Below are 20,043 nucleotides of genomic sequence, written 5' to 3'. Positions count from 1 at the left end.
TGCCGGTCGTGCTCTGTGACCTCTCGGGTGGCCACAGTCCAGGTGCAAGCCCAGTCAGTGAGACCATCACATCCTCCCCCACTGTCCCAGCGACAGTCAGTGTCTGGGGGAAGTGTCGATGTGTGTCGGGATCTCGGGGCGGGGTGGGGGCTGTAATGTGGTTTACAATCACCTCCTCTCCTCTAATCTCTTCCCTTTGTCTCCCAGGTGCCGCCAGGGGTCAGTGGCCAGGCTCAGTTAAAGGTTTGGGGCAATCGGCATCTCGCCGATGATGGCTACATTTTTCACAATTTCACAACCGTTACCATCGACTCCAAGGGGTCTTCGGTGTTTATCCAGACAGACAAACCCGTCTACAAACCAAAGCAGAAAGGTACACGGTACTCCACCCACCTGGGGCTTACCCGCTGCATGGGCTGCTGGCACTGAGGGAGCGCCACACTGTCGGAGGGGCAGTACTGAGGGAGCGCCACACTGTCGGAGGGGCAGTACTGAGGGAGCGCCGCACTGTCGGAGGGGCAGTACTGAGGGAGCGCTGCACTGAGGGAGCGCCACTCTGTCGGAGGGGCAGTTCTGAGGGATGCTGCATTGTTGGAGGGGCGGTACTGAGGGAGCCCTGCACCGTCGGAGGGGCAGTACTGAGGGAGCGCTGCACTGTCGGAGGGGCAGTACTGAGGGAGCGCTGCACTGAGGGAGCGCCACTCTGTCGGAGGGGCAGTACTGAGGGAGCGCCACACTGTCGGAGGTGCAGTACTGAGGGAGTGCCACACTGTCGGAGGGGCAGTTCTGAGGGAGCGCCACACTGTCGGAGGTGCAGTACTGAGGGAGTGCCACACTGTCGGAGGGGCAGTACTGAGGGAGTGCCACACTGTCGGAGGGGCAGTACTGAGGGAGTGCCGCACTGTCGGAGGGGCAGTACTGAGGGAGTGCCGCACTGTCGGAGGGGCAGTACTGAGGGAGCGCCACACTGTCGGAGGGGCAGTACTGAGGGAGTGCCGCACTGTCGGAGGGGCAGTACTGAGGGAGCACCGCACTGTCGGAGGGGCAGTACTGAGGGAGTGCCGCACTGTCGGAGGGGCAGTACTGAGGGAGCGCCACACTGTCGGAGGGGCAGTACTGAGGGAGCGCCACACTGTCGGAGGTGCAGTACTGAGGGAGCGCCACACTGTCGGAGGGGCAGTTCTGAGGGATGCTGCATTGTTGGAGGGGCGGTACTGAGGGAGCCCTGCACCGTCGGAGGGGCAGTACTGAGGGAGCGCTGCACTGTTGGAGGGGCAGTACTGAGGGAGCCCTGCACCGTCGGAGGGGCAGTACTGAGGGAGCGCCGCACTGTCGGAGGGGCAATACTGAGGGAGCGCCGCACTGTCGGAGGGGCAGTACTGAGGGAGCGCCGCACTGTCGGAGGGGCAGTGCTGAGGGAGCACCGCACTGTCGGAGGGGCAATACTGAGGGAGCGCTGCACTGTCGGAGGGGCAGTACTGAGGGAGCGCCGCACTGTCGGAGGGGCAGTACTGAGGGAGCACCGCACTGTTTTTAATAGAATCACAGGTTCTTAAAAAAAAAAAATAAAAGCAAAGATTAAACCTGCGTGGGAATCCTGTGCTTTCATTCACTGTTCCCTTGTCCCTCTGTCCCACTCACAGTGCTGATAAACGTCTTCACCGTCACCCCTGACCTGCGACCCACCAATCAGAAGGTAAGATTTCTTGCTCATGTCTCTGCCAGTTTCTGGTGTCACACAGTTCAATGATTAAGTAGCAGTGAGGGTCATTGGATAGCGATCGGGGCCCAGTGTGGGTCATTGGATAGCGATCGGGGCCCAGTGTGGGTCAGATAGTGATCGGGACCCAGTGTGGGTCATTGGATAGTGATCGGGGCCCAGTGTGGGTCATTGGATAGTGATCGGGACCCAGTGTGGGTCATTGGATAGTGATCGGGGCCCAGTATAAGTCATTGGATAGTGATCGGGGCCCAGTGTGGGTCATTGGATAGTGATCGGGGCCCAGTATAAGTCATTGGATAGTGATCGGGGCCCAGTGTGGGTCATTGGATAGTGATCGGGGCCCAGTATAAGTCATTGGATAGTGATCGGGGCCCAGTGTGGGTCATTGGATAGTGATCGGGGCCCAGTATAAGTCATTGGATAGTGATCGGGGCCCAGTGTGGGTCATTGGATAGTGATCGGGGCCCAGTATAAGTCATTGGATAGTGATCGGGACCCAGTGTGGGTCATTGGATAGTGATCGGGGCCCAGTGTGGGTCATTGGATAGTGATCGGGGCCCAGTGTGGGTCATTGGATAGTGATCGGGGCCCAGTGTGGGTCATTGGATAGTGATCGGGACCCAGTGTGGGTCATTGGATAGTGATCGGGACCCAGTGTGGGTCATTGGATAGGGATCGGGGCCCAGTATAAGTCATTGGATAGGGATCGGGGCCCAGTGTGGGTCATTGGATAGCGATCGGGGCCCAGTGTGGGTCAGATAGTGATCGGGACCCAGTGTGGGTCATTGGATAGTGATCGGGGCCCAGTGTGGGTCATTGGATAGTGATCGGGACCCAGTGTGGGTCATTGGATAGCGATCGGGACCCAGTGTGGGTCATTGGATAGTGATCGGGGCCCAGTGTGGGTCATTGGATAGCGATCGGGACCCAGTGTGGGTCATTGGATAGCGATCGGGGCCCAGTGTGGGTCATTGGATAGTGATCGGGGCCCAGTGTGGGTCATTGGATAGCGATCGGGACCCAGTGTGGGTCATTGGATAGCGATCGGGGCCCAGTGTGGGTCATTGGATAGCGATTGGGACCCAGTGTGGGTCATTGGATAGCGATCGGGGCCCAGTGTGGGTCATTGGATAGTGATCGGGGCCCAGTGTGGGTCATTGGATAGTGATCGAGACCCAGTGTGGGTCATTGGATAGTGATCGAGACCCAGTGTGCGTCATTGGATAGTGATCGGGGCCCAGTGTGGGTCATTGGATAGTGATCGGGGCCCAGTGTGGGTCATTGGATAGTGATCGGGGCCCAGTGTGGGTCATTGGATAGTGATCGGGGCCCAGTGTGGGTCATTGGATAGCGATCGGGGCCCAGTGTGGGTCATTGGATAGGGATCGGGGCCCAGTATAAGTCATTGGATAGGGATCGGGGCCCAGTGTGGGTCATTGGATAGTGATCGGGGCCCAGTGTGGGTCATTGGATAGTGATCGGGGCCCAGTGTGGGTCATTGGATAGTGATCGAGACCCAGTGTGCGTCATTGGATAGCGATCGGGACCCAGTGTGGGTCATTGGATAGCGATCGGGGCCCAGTGTGGGTCATTGGATAGCGATCGGGGCCCAGTGTGGGTCATTGGATAGTGATCGGGGCCCAGTGTGGGTCATTGGATAGCGATCGGGACCCAGTGTGGGTCATTGGATAGTGATCGGGGCCCAGTGTGGGTCATTGGATGGTGATCAGGAGCAGGAACGTGGGAGGAGAAGCAGGCCGTTCAGCCCCTCAAGCCTGTTTCGTCATCTGAGACCGGTCTGGTTTCCCCGCTCCCTGTCGGAAGAGAGCTGAGGTTAGTTGGATCCGAGCTGTCTCACTCACCCAGCGAGTCCCTGAATCCACGGTGTGAGTGAGAGCTGTACCGTGATATAGGGTTAGGCGCAGGGGAGACTGGGATTGTGGAGTTGGGCTTGTTGGAACGAGCTCCAGATGTCTCTTCACCTCCCCCCCCCCACCCCGGCATGTGCACTGAATATCTGAGAGAGTAATTGAGGGCCTGGTCTTGTCAGGATTGGGACCAGGCTGCCCCTGTTAAACCTCGGGCTTCTCACAGACTCCCGGCCCTCTCCCCTCAGCCCGTTCACCCCTCCCCCCCCAGCCCGTTCACCCCTCCCCCCCCACCCCCGTGAAGTTGGATTTGTGTTGGCTCCTCTCGAACCAATCATCTCGGTTCTCTCAGATTGCACGTTTTGCCGACGGTTTTGGCATTGCAACCTTGGCTCAGGGTGTTAATAAATACAGAAAGCTTCATTCCTGGTCTTGTGGTTTGTGGTCTTTCGACAGTAAATTTGTTGATAATTTGGGGTCAAAGTTGAACAGATGCAGTACAGGTTGAACCTCCCTGATCCGGGACCCTCGGGACCCGGCCTGTCCCGAACCAGGGATTTTGCCGGATGAGGGGAAGTCACATGTTTTGGTGGACTGCGCCTTTAAATGCTGTTGCTGGGGTAAGTATGTGTGTGCGCTGATTGGCTGGACCGACAGTCAGTCAGCCAATCAGTGTGCAGGGGGCCTCCTAGCCAGCCCGAAACCTCAAGGGGGCGCTGTGGGGGAGGGGCCCCCCGCGAGGGGGCGCTGTGGGGGAGGGGCCCCCCGCGAGGGGGCGCTGTGGGGGAGGGGCCCCCCGCGAGGGGGCGCTGTGGGGGAGGGGCCCCCGCGAGGGGGCGCTGTGGGGGAGGGGCCCCCCGCGAGGGGGCGCTGTGGGGGAGGGGCCCCCCGAGGGAGCGCAGTGGGGGAGGGGCTGGTCCGAGGATTGTGGCTGCGTGAGGAGGAGGAGGAGGAGGAGGAGGAGGAGGAGGAGGAGGAGGAGGAGGAGGAGGAGGAGGATGATTATATGGGCGAGGGGCGGATCTGGACGTGGGAGATTCGGCCTGTATTGATTTTTTCCTCACTCTCGGCAAGGCCCATCGATTGCCGGGGTCCAGGAGTCCCGAGCCGGCTGACTGTGTCGCCTCCTGGAACCTGCGGTCCGTGTGGTCACCTTTGTCGCAGGTTTGATACCGAGAGCAGTGCAACCATGTAGGTGTGGGATTGGAGTCACGTGTAGGCCCAGACCGGGGAAGGGCAGCACCTATCCTTCCCTACAGGGACATTTGTGACCTAGGTGGGTTTTACAACAATGCGACAGCTTCATGGTCACTTTGACTGAGCCGAGAGACGGTGAGGGAGGGAGGGAGGGAGGGAGGGAGGGAGGGAAGGACTCCTGTCTCTCGCTGTTTCTCACTCGCTGTAGTTTGTGGGCTGGGATTTGGACACGGCCGGTGGAGAGATACGATCCGTGAGGACCGGTGAGGTGAGTATTTGGGAATGAATGGGAAGGTGGGGTTGGGCTGCAACCTGCGAGCTCCATGGGCCCCGGGGCTCTGGGCCTCGATACCCTGAGCTTTTCCAGCAGTGACTGACCCTCACACTAACCCAGGGGTCCGGCCCCTCACACTAACCCAGGGGTCCGGCCCCTCACACTAACCCGGGGGTCCGGCCCCTCACACTAACCCGGGGGTCCGGCCCCTCACACTAACCTGGGGGGATCCCTGAAGCAGCTCGTTCAGCAACACTGTGACTCAAACTTTGTTCTCTCTCTCTCTCTCTCTCTCTCTCGCAGGTCGAGGCTTACATTGTGGTGAGTACCCAAGTCATTGATCATCCAAATACTGCCGGGGGGGTGGGGGCGAGTCACTCCGGGATGTTTACGACTCTCTGTGTTGTGGTTTAGCGGGAATCTGTCTCCCACTGTCTTGTTTTCCCTCTGTCACACTCGTGCTCTGCATTGCTTTCATAATTCTCCTCTCTCTCTCTCTCTCTCTCTGCCTCTGTCTCCCACAGTCTGTCCATCACTCTCTCTGCCTCTCACACACTTGCTTTTCTTTCTGTACAGGCAGCGGTTACTGTAGACCAACAATATCCAGTCTGTGACCCAGGACTTTGCACAGACCACAGCATCTTTCCCTTCCCTCTCTCTCTCTCTCTCTCTCTCTCTCTCTCTCTCTCCCGCCCTCTCCCTGGGGAAGGGCACGGTTAAAATAGATAACCGCTCACAGCACCACCATTCAACTCCGAAACCCAACTGTGAGGGAATTGAAGGTACGATCCCACATCCCGTCACCATGCAGGGGAATCGCAGCCACCGAGCGTGCGGGGGGAATCACAAGACACAGAAATGGATGTGGTTCCAATAATGGTTGGCTGCAGATAATGGTTGGGCCAATGATCTCCCTCGGGCTCAGTTACCCGTGACGCCGATGTCGCTGACATTCCCACTCTCTCTCTTTTTCTCTCAGGATCCACGAGGCTCTCGGATGATCCAATGGAACGACCTGAAGCCTGTGTGTTGTGGTAAGTGTGGAGATCGCAACAACCTGTCCCTGCTCTGACATTCCCATATAACACAATCCAGTAACACGTTAAATTTTCGATTTATATCCACTTTCCCAGCTCCTGATCACAACACAACCCATTAACAAAAAAGCCCTTTTGTCACCTTATAGTTCCCTCTCTGCCCTTATCTTTGTTCCACCCCCCCCTCCGCTCTCGTCCCCCTGCCCCCCGGGATAACCAGCTGCTCTCTGCTTGCCCTCAGGGATTGTGAACATGAGCTTCCCGCTGTCAGACCAGCCCGTGCTTGGCCAGTGGATCATCTTCATCGAGCTGCAGGGTTATACCTACAACGCAACCTTCGAGGTTCAGAAATACGGTGAGTGTCGCACGCGATGTCTACTGAGCTCCGCCCCTCCCCCTCGGTGAACGGTCAATGCAAATATCGCAACTTGCGCTGAGGCTGGAGGACATGTCACTGAGCCACACACAGACGGTCGGCATGTACGTGGGACCGCCCACGGGTGGTCAGGGCTGAATTGAATCATCCCCCGTTGGTCTATTTGATGTGTGTGTTGTGCGGGGTTCCCGGGGGATTGAGGTACATGATATCTCCGTGCTGCCCCGATAGTCCAGGGAGCAAGTGATCGTAGAGCAGGGAATTCCTGACTCACAGCCGGCAGTGCCAGAGTGGGACTGGGAGCGCCAAGATAAACATAACTGCAGTAACATTCTTCTATCAAGAGTCCGACTTATTTTGGCAGGTTTTTTACCCAAGAGGCACAGCCTGTCGTTAATTCATTAAAAGTGTGTTGTCCTGGTAACCAAATGCTGTGCGTATAATGCGGTGGGGTGGGGGGTGGGTGTGGCGGAGGAGGCTTTGCTCATTGGCTGCATTGAGTCTGGGGGCAGGAACCAGGCCGGAGCTGATTGGACTCCAAATCCCGATTAACAGCGACCTTGTGGGGCCATCCCACTGACCGGCGCGGACCTTTGCCGAACGACCTGCGTCTGTGATCGCTCCCCTCGGCCCGCACACTACACCCTCCCTTGGTGCTGCCCATTGTAACCAGTGCTGCCATTCCTTGCTCGATGCTCGATTTTAAAATTCCCATCCTGGTTTTCAATCGCTCTGTGCCCCTCAATCTCCCTCCCTATCTCTGTAACCCCCTCCGGCCCTACACCCCTCCCTATCTCTGTAACCCCCTCCGGCCCTACACCCCTCCCTATCTCTGTAACCCCCTCCGGCCCTACACCCCTCCCTATCTCTGTAACCCCCTCCGGCCCTACACCCCTCCCTATCTCTGTAATCCCCTCTGCGCTCCTCCAATTCTGCCCGCTTGTGTACCCCGATTCCCATCGCTCCACCATTGGCGGCCGTGCCTTCAGCTGCCTGGGCCCTAAGCTCTGGAATTCCCTCCCTAAACTTCTCCACCTCTCCAGTGTCTCCCTCTCTCTCCCTTTTCCATCTCTCTCTCCCTTTTCCATCTCTCTCTCCCTTTTCCATCTCTCTCTCCCTTTTCCATCTCTCTCTCCCTTTTCCATCTCTCTCTCCCTTTTCCATCTCTCTCTCCCTTTTCCATCTCTCTCTCTCCCTTTTCCATCTCTCTCTCCCTTTTCCATCTCTCTCTCCCTTTCCCATCTCTCTCTTCCTTTCCCATCTCTCTCTCCCTTTCCCATCTCTCTCTCCCTTTCCCATCTCTCTCTCCCTTTCCCATCTCTCTCTCCCTTTCCCATCTCTCTCTCCCTTTCCCATCTCTCTCTCCCTTTCCCATCTCTCTCTCTCCCTTTCCCATCTCTCTCTCTCCCTTTCCCATCTCTCTCTCTCCCTTTCCCATCTCTCTCTCTCCCTTTCCCATCTCTCTCTCTCCCTTTCCCATCTCTCTCTCTCCCTTTCCCATCTCTCTCTCTCCCTTTCCCATCTCTCTCTCTCCCTTTCCCATCTCTCTCTCTCCCTTTCCCATCTCTCTCTCTCCCTTTCCCATCTCTCTCTCTCCCTTTCCCATCTCTCTCTCTCCCTTTCCCATCTCTCTCTCTCCCTTTCCCATCTCTCTCTCTCCCTTTCCCATCTCTCTCTCTCCCTTTCCCATCTCTCTCTCTCCCTTTCCCATCTCTCTCTCTCCCTTTCCCATCTCTCTCTCTCCCTTTCCCATCTCTCTCTCTCCCTTTCCCATCTCTCTCTCTCCCTTTCCCATCTCTCTCTCTCCCTTTCCCATCTCTCTCTCTCCCTTTCCCATCTCTCTCTCTCCCTTTCCCATCTCTCTCTCTCCCTTTCCCATCTCTCTCTCTCCCTTTCCCATCTCTCTCTCTCCCTTTCCCATCTCTCTCTCTCCCTTTCCCATCTCTCTCTCTCCCTTTCCCATCTCTCTCTCTCCCTTTCCCATCTCTCTCTCTCCCTTTCCCATCTCTCTCTCTCCCTTTCCCATCTCTCTCTCCCTTTCCCATCTCTCTCTCTCCCTTTCCCATCTCTCTCTCTCCCTTTCCCATCTCTCTCTCTCCCTTTCCCATCTCTCTCTCTCCCTTTCCCATCTCTCTCTCTCTATCCCCCCTCCCCTCGCTCTCTCTATCCCCCCCTCCCCTCCCCTCGCTCTCTCTATCCCCCCCTCCCCTCGCTCTCTCTATCCCCCCCTCCCCTCGCTCTCTCTATCCCCCCCTCCCCTCGCTCTCTCTATCCCCCCTCCCCTCGCTCTCTCCGGGTTCCCCCCCTCGCTCTCTCTCTCTCTCTCCGGGTCCCCCCCCTCGCTCGCTCTCTCTCCGGGTCCCCCCCCTCGCTCTCTCTCTCTCTCTCCGGGTCCCCCCCCCCTCGCTCTCTCTCTCTCTCTCCGGGTCCCCCCCCCCCTCGCTCTCTCTCTCTCTCTCTCCGGGTCCCCCCCCTCGCTCTCTCTCGCTCTCCGGGTCCCCCCCCTCGCTCTCTCTCTCTCTCCGGGTCCCCCCCCTTCGCTCTCTCTCTCTCTCCCTCTCCCTCTCTCTCGCTCCTCTGCAAGGTATGCAAGTTATGCCAGGAATTTGGGTCAAGCAGTCCAAACGATTTGCGTGAGGAATGATTCCAGATTGCAGTCGGTAACTGAAGGGTGGGAAGGAGTTTAACCCTTTGGTGCCCAGCCAGGAACTGATTGAATGAAAGCACAGCCCAGGGCTGCTCGGCCATGGTTCCCTCTCTGGGACACAGGAGTGTTGGTTCGTCCCCGGGGGAGGGGCACATACCACCTCTTTCTCCCCCCCCCCCCCCCCATCGACCTCTTTGTACAAAATCCAAACACATTTAACTCATTTAACCACTTCCCGATTCACCCCATCTTCTCTCCACCGACCTTCTGCCTTGAGGTGATCCAAAACTCTGCAGCCCGTGTCCTAACTCGCACCGAGTCCCGCTCACCCATTACCCCCTGTGCTCGCTGTCCCCGTGTCCTAACTCGCACCGAGTCCCGCTCACCCATCACCCCCTGTGCTCGCTGTCCCCGTGTCCTAACTCGCACCGAGTCCCGCTCACCCATCACTCCTGTGATCGTTGACCTACATTGGCTCCCACTCCGGCAACACCTCAGTTTTAAAATTCCCACCCTTGTGTTCAAATCCCTCCATGGTCTCACCCTTCCCTATCTCTGTAATCTCTTTTTATATGTATTGTCAGAGGGGCAGTACTGGGAGAGCGTTGTACACTGTCCCATCAAACACTCCCAGGGCAGGTACAGCACGGGTTAGATACAGAGTAAAGCTCCCTCTACACTGTCCCATCAAACACTCCCAGGGCAGGTACAGCACGGGTTAGATACAGAGTAAAGCTCCCTCTACACTGTCCCATCAAACACTCCCAGGACAGGTACAGCACTGGCTAGATACAGAGTAACGCTCCCTCTACACTGTCCCATCAAACACTCCCAGGGCAGGTACAGCACGGGGTTAGATACAGAGTAAAGCTCCCTCTACACTGTCCCATCAAACACTCCCAGGGCAGGTACAGCACGGGTTAGATATAGAGTAAAGCTCCCTCTACACTGTCCCATCAAACACTCCCAGGGCAGGTACAGCACGGGGTTAGATACAGAGTAAAGCTCCCTCTACACTGTCCCATCAAACACTCCCAGGGCAGGTACAGCACTGGTTAGATACAGAGTAAAGCTCCCTCTACACTGTCCCATCAAACACTCCCAGGGCAGGTACAGCACGGGATTAGATACAGAGTAAAGCTCCCTCTACACTGTCCCATCAAACACTCCCAGGGCAGGTACAGCACGGGGTTAGATACAGAGTAAAGCTCCCTCTACACTGTCCCATCAAACACTCCCAGGGCAGGTACAGCACGGGGTTAGATACAGAGTAAAGCTCCCTCTACACTGTCCCATCAAACACTCCCAGGGCAGGTACAGCACGGGTTAGATACAGAGTAAAGCTCCCTCTACACTGTCCCATCAAACACTCCCAGGGCAGGTACAGCACGGGTTAGATACAGAGTAAAGCTCCCTCTACACTGTCCCATCAAACACTCCCAGGGCAGGTACAGCACGGGTTAGATACAGAGTAAAGCTCCCTCTACACTGCCCCATCAAACACTCCCAGGGCAGGTACAGCACTGGTTAGATACAGAGTAAAGCTCCCTCTACACTGTCCCGGCATGCATTCGGCTCTGACCTCAATCTCCGTGTGAATGAGATTATTATCAGCCTCTTGCCATGTGGCGCGGGTCGGGGCCAGTCTCTGGGTAGTGCCCAGTTGGACTGGGCGGGAACGGCTGCTTCACCCTCCGAGGATTGTAGAGCCGTCACGGGGCTGGATTCAGATCTGGGTGGCAAAGGTGAAAGGTCATTGCCGAATTCACCGCATCGCTTGCCGTGCTTGGAATATACATTCGAGCTGTTGATAATCACGAGGGGTTTGTACAGAGTAAATAAGGAGAAACTTTCTAGGGGCAGGAGGGTCGGTAACCAAATGGACACAGATTGACGATAATCGGCAAAAAAACCAGAGGGGGAGAATGTTTTTACGCAGCGAGTTGTTGTGATCGGGAATGCGCTGCCTGAAAAGGCGGTGGGAGCAGATTCAATAGTGACTTTCAAATGGGAATGGGATAAGTACTCGAAGGGGAAACATTTTCCGGGCTGTAGGGAAAGGGCAGGGGGAGTGGGACTGATTGGATCGCTCTGTCACAGAGCCGGCACAGGCTCGATGGGCCCAATGTTCTCCTGTGCTGTGAGATTCTATGAATGGCCGTGATTGCCAGTGAATAATATTCCCGAGTAAACCATGAACGGGTTCCTTTACTGGGAGTGGGTGCTACGTTATTTAACTGTGTAAAAAGGTTTATGTTTGAGCCAAGTCTTGTCCTGACAGGAATGACCATCTTTATTTCTGGGTGTAGTGTTACCGAAGTTTGAGTTGACCATCGATGCGCCCAAGTACATCCTGGACCTGAGCAGGTGCGAGGAGGGAACGGTCCGAGCCAGGTAAGGTGGGCACCTTGCCCAGTGCAAAACAGCCTCCTGTTTCTTGGTGCCTGCAGTTGCTGGCACCACCTTCTGGATTCCTTGTCTTCACTATACCCGCCCCCCACCCCACACACACACACACACGAGGGGACATAGTTGGTTCCCCGCAGCGCTGGGAGGCTGAGATAAAGCCCGCCGCGAGCCTCGGCCTCTTCGCTCCTCGCTGTTCAGCAGATTCCTACCAAAAACTCTGTGCCCCCAGCCCTGGCCAAACACGTTGCCCTGTCGGGACTTGGCCTTCAGATTGCGCCGGCAACCCAGGGCCTGGCTGTTGCCATGGTAACAGAAATCCCGCTCCCCTTTCTAGATGTGCAGACTCCGATAGTCTGATCGCTTGCAGCCCCTCCATCCCGGCTCTGTGGGTGGGGGGGAGCCGCACACCTCAAGCCGGGTGGGGGGGGGGGCTACCCCCCCTGTTGTTCATTTCCCCCCCCCCCCCCCCATGCTCAGGCGCCCCCTCGGCACTGCTGCTGTTCTGAGGTGGTTGCCTGCCGCAGGCTGGGCCGAGTCATTCCCCAACCGCTCTCAAGAGCTCGGGGCCTGGCTGCAGAGTACTGCCACTGGGAGGCTTGAGGCCTACTCGGCCTGTCAGCACCATGCAGCCTTGGCAGAGAAGGAGCGAGAGTACTTTAGAAAACAGGAGTCTCACGCCGAGGGAAATGTTCAGCAGATATTTGAGAATCTATTTGGATTATTAAAATAATGAAATTCTAACACAATGAGCAATGTACGACCGTGCTTCTCACTGTCGGGGTAGAATTTGCCACCTGGGTAATTGTATAACTTCGCCGGTGCATTCGTCGCAGGGACAGGTAAATGATGGAAACTCTCTTCCTGCCTTATTGTTAATTGTTTGCTATTTTTCTAATTGAGTCTGAGGTCAGGCCATGGTGAAGTGTCCTAGGGAGGGTCTAACGCATGATTCCTGTATGTTAATTCACAATCTGGGGTGTGCTGTCCAGGGAGGTGCTGACTGGAGGGGCTGTGGGTCTTCAGCAGCCGGATTGTGGATCACCAAAGGCTGTTACATCTCGGCCCAGTTCACTCTTCGATCACCATCAACCCCAGAGACCCCTGGCTCAATACGGAGTGTAGAAAGGTGCGCCAGGAGCGGCAACAGGAGGAGGCCATTCAGCCCCTCGAGTCTGTTACACAGGAACAGGAGGAGGCCCATCCATTCAGCCCCTCGAGCCTATTACACAGGAACTAGAGGAGGCTATTCAGCCGCTCGAGCCTATTACACAGGAACTAGAGGAGGCCATTCAGCCCCTCGAGCCTGTTACACAGGAACAGGAGGAGGCCATTCAGCCCTTCGAGCCTGTTACATAGGAACAGGAGGAGGCCCATTCAGCCCCTCGAGCCTGTTACACAGGAACAGGAGGAGGCCATTCAGCCCCTCGAGCCTGTTACACAGGAATAGGAGGAGGCCATTCAGCCCTTCGAGCCTGTTACATAGGAACAGGAGGAGGCCCATTCAGCCCCTCGAGCCTGTTACACAGGAACAGGAGGAGGCCATTCAGCCCTTCGAGCCTGTTACATAGGAACAGGAGGAGGCCCATTCAGCCCCTCGAGGCTGCTCCGCCATTCTATCAGATCATGACTGATCTGTCCCCCAACATACCCGCCTTTGCTCGGTATCTCTCAATGCTCTGACTCAACAAAAAATCTGTCAATCTCAGTCTTGAAGGCTCAAATTGACCCCCAGCATCCACAGCCTTTTAGGGGAGTGAGTTCCAGATTCCCACTGCCCTTTGTGTGAAGAAGTGCTTCCTGACATCACCCCTGAACAGTCTGGCCTGCCCCTTGTTCTGGGCTCTTTTCCCCCCCCCCCCCCCCCACCCCCCCCACAGCTCTGGGCACTGAAGGAGACTAAATGTGGGCCTCACCAGCGACGCCCACAACCTGACGACCACTCGACGGAAGTCTGGGCACCTCTCCCTGAGCAGGAGGATGAATTGGTGGGAACCTGCTTTGAAAGCTCTCCTACCCACCCTTGTCCCTGTTAGACAGCGGGCATTGGGAGCGGTCGGGAGGAGCGAGGAACTTCGACCCTTCAACAGAATGTAAATTGGAAATAAACTCATCAATGGGGCAGTTCTGTCCCTCGGGAGCAGGGTTAATTCTCCCACCTCCCCCTCGCTCGCTTCAGGCTGACGTCCGATTGGCTTCTCAAAACCTCTGTGAATATTTCATTGATGATGGAGAGAAAGACTTAAACGTGAGGCAGGCCCCGGGAGGACCTGTTCCACCATGTGTGGCAGCACCAAACCATCGCTCCCTCTGCGTGCTTTCTGTGTCTTCCAGGTACACGTTTGGTAAACCGGTGTTGGGGAGACTGACGGTGAACATGACGGTAAACGGAGTGGGCTACTATCGGCACGAGCTGGGACACCCCGTGGTGAAGACCATGGAGGTACGCACCCTGCTTTCTAAAAATGATCCAATTATTGATATAATGGTGTTCCAGAATGAGTCGCTTTTCATTTCAGTATTTGCATCAAACACTCCCAGGGCAGGTACAGGGGGTTAGATACAGAGTAAAGCTCCCTCTACACTGTCCCCATCAAACACTCCCAGGGCAGATACAGGGGGTTAGATACAGAGTAAAGCTCCCTCTACACTGTCCCATCAAACACTCCCAGGACAGGTACAGCACGGGGTTAGATACAGAGTAAAGCTCCCTCTACACTGTCCCATCAAACACTCCCAGGACAGGTACAGCACGGGGTTAGATACAGAGTAAAGCTCTCTCTACACTGTCCCATCAAACACTCCCAGGGCAGGTACAGCACGGGTTAGATACAGAGTAAAGCTCTCTCTACACTGTTCCATCAAACACTCCCAGGGCAGGTACAGGGGCTTAGATACAGAGTAAAGCTCCCTCTACACTGTTCCATCAAACACTCCCAGTTATCTAATTTAAGTCAAGTAAGATGACCCACTGATGCGGGGAAGCATGGCATATTGATTATGTTGTATTATTACGTGGAGGCAAGTTGATTAAATTCAGTGAGTCTGATGACCTGTTCACCGACTATCTGAAATTAAGCAGCTTAACGATTTGTATCTGGCCGCCTGTTCCCAGTTGTTTCCTCCGTCTCTCCTTCGAGCTGATTGGAGAGGCTCACATGGGGACACGGGCGTAAGACAATAACACCCAGGTCAGATAACAGTGCGGTTGCAGTCCTGGGTTACACTATCATCTAGTTAGTTAGAGTGGGCACACCCCGAAATGTAAGTCTGTTACATACAGCGGCACTGATGGTAGATTGTGAGACTCCCTTGAATCTGACTTGGAATCATAGAATCTCACAGCACAGGAGGAGGCCATTGGGCCCATCGAGCTTGTGCCGGCTCTGTGACAGAGTGATTCCATCAGTCCCACTCCCCTTGCTCTTTCACCACAGCCTGGCAAATTTTCCCCTTCAAGTATTTATCCATTTCCCATTTGAAAGCCCCTATTGAATCTGCTCCCACTGCCCTTTCAGGCTGCGCGTTCCCGATCACAACTCGCTGCGTAAAAACATTCTCCCCATCTCCCCCTCTGGTTCTTTTACCGATTATCGTCAATCTGTGTCCCTCTGGTTACAGACCCTCCTCCCACTGGAAACACTTTCTCCTTATTTATTCATGATTTTGAACATCTCTATCAAATCTCCCCTTTAACCTTCTCTGCTGCAGGAGAACAATCCCAGTTGCCCCAGTCTCTCCCCATAACTGACATCCCTCATCCCTGGGACCATTCCGTTCAATCTCCTCCGCACCCTCTCCAAGGCCTTGAAATCCTTCCTAAAGTGTAGTGTCCAGAATTAGACACAATCCTCCAGTGTCCGTTAATCAGTGTTTTATAAAGGTTACTGATTTAGACGAAGGAATTGAATGTAATATCTCCAAGTTTGCAGATGACACTAAGCTGGGTGGCGGTGTGAGCTGTGAGGAGGATGCTAAGAGGCTGCAGGGTGACTTGGACAGGTTGGGTGAATGGGCAAATGCATGGCAGATGCAGTATAATGTGGATAAATGTGAGGTTATCCACTTTGGTGCCAACAACAGAGAGACAGATTATTATCTGAATGGTGACAGATTAGTAAAAGGGGAGGTGCAACGAGACCTGGGTGTCATGGTACATCAGTCATTGAAGGTTGGCTTGCAGGTACAGCAGGCAGTAAAGAAAGCAAATGGCATGCTGGCCTTCATAGTGAGACGATTTGCGTATAGGAACAGGGAGGTGAGACCACACCTGGAGTATTGTGTTCAGTTTTGGTCTCCTAATCTGAGGAAGGACATTCTTGCTATTGAGGGAGTGCAGCAAAGGTTCACTAGACTGATTCCTGGGATGGCAGGACTGACATATGAAGAAAGACTGGATCGGCTAGGCTTATATTCACTGGAATTTAGAAGAATGAGAGGGGATCTCATAGAAACATATAAAATTATGACAGGACTGGATGGTTAGATGCAGGAAGAATGTTCCCGATGTTGGGGAAGTCCAGAACCAGGGGTCACAGTATAAGGGCCATATAGGACCGAGATGAGGAAAAACTTTTTCACCCAGAGAGTGGCGAACCTGTGACATTCTCTGCCACAGAAAGTTGTTGAGGCCAGTTCGTTGGATATATTCAAAAGGGAGTTAGATGTGGCCCTTGTGGCTAAAGGGAACAAGGGGTATGGAGAGAAAGCAGGAATGGGGTACTGAAGTTGCATGATCAGCCATGATCATATTGAATGGTGGTGCAGGCTCGATGGGCCGAATGGCCTGCTCCTGCACCTATTTTCTATGTTTCTATGTTTAGCATAACTTCCTTGCTTTTCTACTCTATGCCTCTGTTCATAAAGCCAAGGTTCCCAATATGCATTTTTAACAGTCTTCCTAACTTGTCATGTCACCTTCAAAGACCTGTAGTGTTTGCACCTGTGGGGATGTGCACAGGTGTGTGGGGCTGTTGCATTGTGAGTGGCTTAGCCAGTCACGTGATGTTCGCAAAAATCAATAAAACCCCAGCCAGTTGGGTTCGGGGGATCCACGATGGGGCAGGTGGTTGTGAGCCTGGTGGATGAACTGGTAATATGTAGTGTGATTGTTAAACCTTTGCTAATAAACCAACTAGTTCTTCATAGCAATGTGTTGCTTTGAATTCTTAAGCAAAACACCCATGGAGCAAATATATTACACCCCCAGGTTTCTTTAAAATTGTACCATTTCGTTTATATTGCCCCTCATTTTTCCAACCAAAATGCATCACTTCTCAACCCTTGACCTCTGCAGATTGATGGCTCAGCCACCTTTCCCATTTGTGCGAAGGAGATGATGCCTGTTGATGTTCCGGATCACTTCCGTGGCTCGGTGAACATTTGGGCCTCAGTGTTGAGTGCGGACGGCAGCAAACAGATCACCTTCGATGACTCGACCCCTGTCCACAAGCAGCTCATCGACATCAAGTACTCGAAGGACACTCGCAAGCAGTTCAAACCCGGCCTTCCTTACAAGGGCAAGGTAGGCTGGAGCGCCATCTCCACATAACACACACCAACGACAGCTCTCTCTGTAACCGTGTCCTGCAAACCGCGCGGCAACACGACCAAACACCGATCCACTGCTGGCATCAGCCAGGGCGTGGGACCTCTGACATCCACGTACAGGCATCTTCCACCCTTCAGGGTGTAGGTCGGGACCTGCAATATTAAGTCTTTCATTGAAACACCTGTGTACTCATCCTTTTTTGGCCTGGAAGCAAGTCATCCTCGCTTCGAGGGAGCACCGATGATGATGGAACCTCGCAAAGGACAATTGTTACTGAACTTTTCCTCCTCCTCTCCTGAAGGTGCTGACTCTCACTGGGGCACCGGTTCTCCCCCCCCCCCCCCCCCTCCCTGGGGCACGGGTCACCACCTCCACCCCCCCCCCCCACCTCACTCCTCACTGGGGCACGGGTCCCCCACCCCTCTCACTCACTAGGGCACGGGTTCCTCCCCTGAAGGTGCCGACTCTCACTGGGGTACCGATTACACAGACACTGACTCCCCTGCACGAGGTCAATTTTCAAATCTGAGCCCAGACAGTGAGTGCTGTTAGGCTATTTGACTGTGGAGGCATCACATCCAAGTCCGATTATTACAAATAATCCCCCCTGCCCGACCCCCCCGCTCCCAGCCCCCGCTGCAACGTGAGCTTCTATTCATTCATGGGGTGTTGTGTTTGGAGTTGAAGCCTGGGCAGCTGAGCAAGTGCTGCCACACGAGTTTATCCTGGGGCCTGAACACTGCTTACGCCAGAGGCCGCCTTGTGCATCTATCTTTATCGCTCCACAATTGGCGGCCGTGCCTCCAGCTGCTGGGGCCCGAACTTTGGAGTCCCTAAACTTGTCCCCCTCTCTCCTCCTTTAAGACGCTGCTTAAAACCTCCCTCTTTGACCAAATGTTTGGTCCTCTGCGCTATGTTGTTTGATAATCGCTCCTGTGAAGCGTCTTGGCACGTTTTACCACGCAAACGGCGCTGTACAAATGGGAGTTGTTGACTGCTCCTGGTGCTGACTGGCACCCTTTCCCAATGTGTGTCGTGTTTTCCCAGGTGGAGGTGACGTATCCCGATGGAAGTCCGGCGGACGGGATCACCGTGCGCATCAAAGCCGAGCTCACTCCGAAGGACAATGTGTACACAAGCGAGCTGGTGTCGGAGGACAGCAGGGTGGAGTTTGAGATCCCGTCCATCCCGACCGCTGCCCAGTATGTCTGGCTGGAGGTGAGGAAAACTGCGGTGTGGGTCAGGGGGACGGGTGTGAGAGAAAAGGAGAGGAGACTGCGCTCGGACCCCCCCCCCCCCCCCCGCGCTCGGAAGCCCCCCCCCCCCGGCGCTCGGAAGCCCCCCCCCACCGCGCTCGGACGCCCCCCCCCGGCGCTCGGACCCCCCCCCTCCCTGCGCTCGGACGCGCGCACGCTCTTGGATACCCCCGCGCTCGGACGCGCGCACACTCTCGGACACAAGGACGGACTCGCTCACTTGTTCACAATCACACTGAAACACAGAGGGGATTGCTGATGTGTGTGTGTGTGTGTGTGTGTGTGGGGTGTGCACCCACAAACTGTGACGTATCTCCGAGGGGCTGACACTTCGAACACTATAATCGGAAGTCACTGTTCAGGACCATGGCCCGGTTTTGCGAGTCGTTGCTTGATCACATTTGACAGAAGAGGTTTATTTGTCGATGTGTGCTGAGGGGCGTGGGCATCCTCTTGTCCCCTGCTGTCCAGTTTTTGGGCTGGATAAAACGTGTCAATCAGCGAGCGGGTGGACACAGATGATGGTGGAGGAGCTGTGAGCAGTGGAAAGTTGTTGCCTCCTGCACCGTATCCCCCTTTCAACCAGTCGTGGGGGCGGTGAGGTGGGCCCGGTGTCTGGGCAGCCTTTGTGAATAGTGCCTCCGAATTATTCTCTGCATTCATTCAAACTGCCTCCTTTGATTGGGGTATGTGCACTATTTGTGATAATCTCGCTCTTTCTCAGACTAAGGTGACGGCCATCAATGGGACACCAGCAGGTGACCAATACCTACCCAGCTACCTGTCCATCAGCAGCTGGTATTCGCCAAGCAAATGTCACATTCAGCTTCAGGGGCCCGACCGAGCCTTCCAGGTGAGCGGTTATTCCACGAGTCTCCGTGATACTCGATCGCCCGGGGAAACCGAGCGCAACATGGGGCTTCCGAAAAAATCAATAGGCTGCCTCAGCAAATCAGAAATAGGAACGGAGGGCTACCGATTAAAACCCGTGAACCCAGCCCCAGGGTCTCTGATACACCCAGACAATCTCTCAGCACGGCAGGAGGCCACTGGGCCCATCGAGCCTGTGCCAACTCTGAGAGAGCGATCCAATCCGACCCACGCCTCCGGCCCTTTCCTCACAGCCCGGCAAATGTTTCCCCTTCAACTATTTATCCAATTCCCCGTTTGATAGTTACTAGTGAATCTGCTTCGCGGAAAATAAATTCTCCTCATCTCCCCCTCGGGTTCTTTTGCCGATCACCTTCAATCTGTGTCCCTCTGGTTACCACCCCTCCCGCCCCTGGAAACAGCTTCTTCTTATTTACTCGATCAAAGCTCATCATAATTTCAAACACCGCGATTAAATCTCTCCTTAAACATCTCTGTCCTGCCACCTTCAGAGACCCCCAGGCCCCTCTCTTCCTGCACCCCTTTAAAATTGTCCCATTTATATTGTCTCTCCTCATTCTTCCCACCAAAATGCATCACTTCGCACTTTTTTACATTAAATTTCATCTGCCACGTGTCCGCCCATTTCACCGGTCTGGCTGTGTCATCCTGAAGTCTGTTCCCATACTCCTCACTGTTTACTACACTTCGGAGTTTCGTGTCTTCTGCAAACTTTGAAATGGTGCCCTGTGTACTCAAGACCAGGTCATTAATGTACATCACCAGACCCACTCTCCCTGAAGCAACTATTTCACCATCTATATGACCCTGAAAGGTG

General features: G+C 55.0%; 1 protein-coding gene across 1 annotated transcript in view; it reads left to right on the top strand.

The window, feature by feature from the left end:
• Positions 1-20,043, top strand: part of cpamd8 (C3 and PZP like alpha-2-macroglobulin domain containing 8) — a 110,137-nt gene that overhangs the window by 5,480 nt on the left and 84,614 nt on the right. Inside the window, exons 2-11 of the mRNA XM_070861074.1 lie at positions 208-373; positions 1,644-1,696; positions 5,366-5,383; positions 6,042-6,096; positions 6,341-6,454; positions 11,432-11,516; positions 13,863-13,971; positions 16,825-17,052; positions 18,127-18,297; positions 19,060-19,188. Coding sequence (XP_070717175.1) covers positions 208-373; positions 1,644-1,696; positions 5,366-5,383; positions 6,042-6,096; positions 6,341-6,454; positions 11,432-11,516; positions 13,863-13,971; positions 16,825-17,052; positions 18,127-18,297; positions 19,060-19,188 — 1,128 coding nt within the window. The remainder of the gene's footprint in view (positions 1-207; positions 374-1,643; positions 1,697-5,365; positions 5,384-6,041; positions 6,097-6,340; positions 6,455-11,431; positions 11,517-13,862; positions 13,972-16,824; positions 17,053-18,126; positions 18,298-19,059; positions 19,189-20,043) is intronic.

The sequence above is a fragment of the Pristiophorus japonicus genome, chromosome 18, assembly GCF_044704955.1.
Source record: "Pristiophorus japonicus isolate sPriJap1 chromosome 18, sPriJap1.hap1, whole genome shotgun sequence".
Classification (NCBI taxonomy): Eukaryota; Metazoa; Chordata; class Chondrichthyes; family Pristiophoridae; genus Pristiophorus; species Pristiophorus japonicus.
This window is presented reverse-complemented; position numbering and strand designations above follow the sequence as displayed.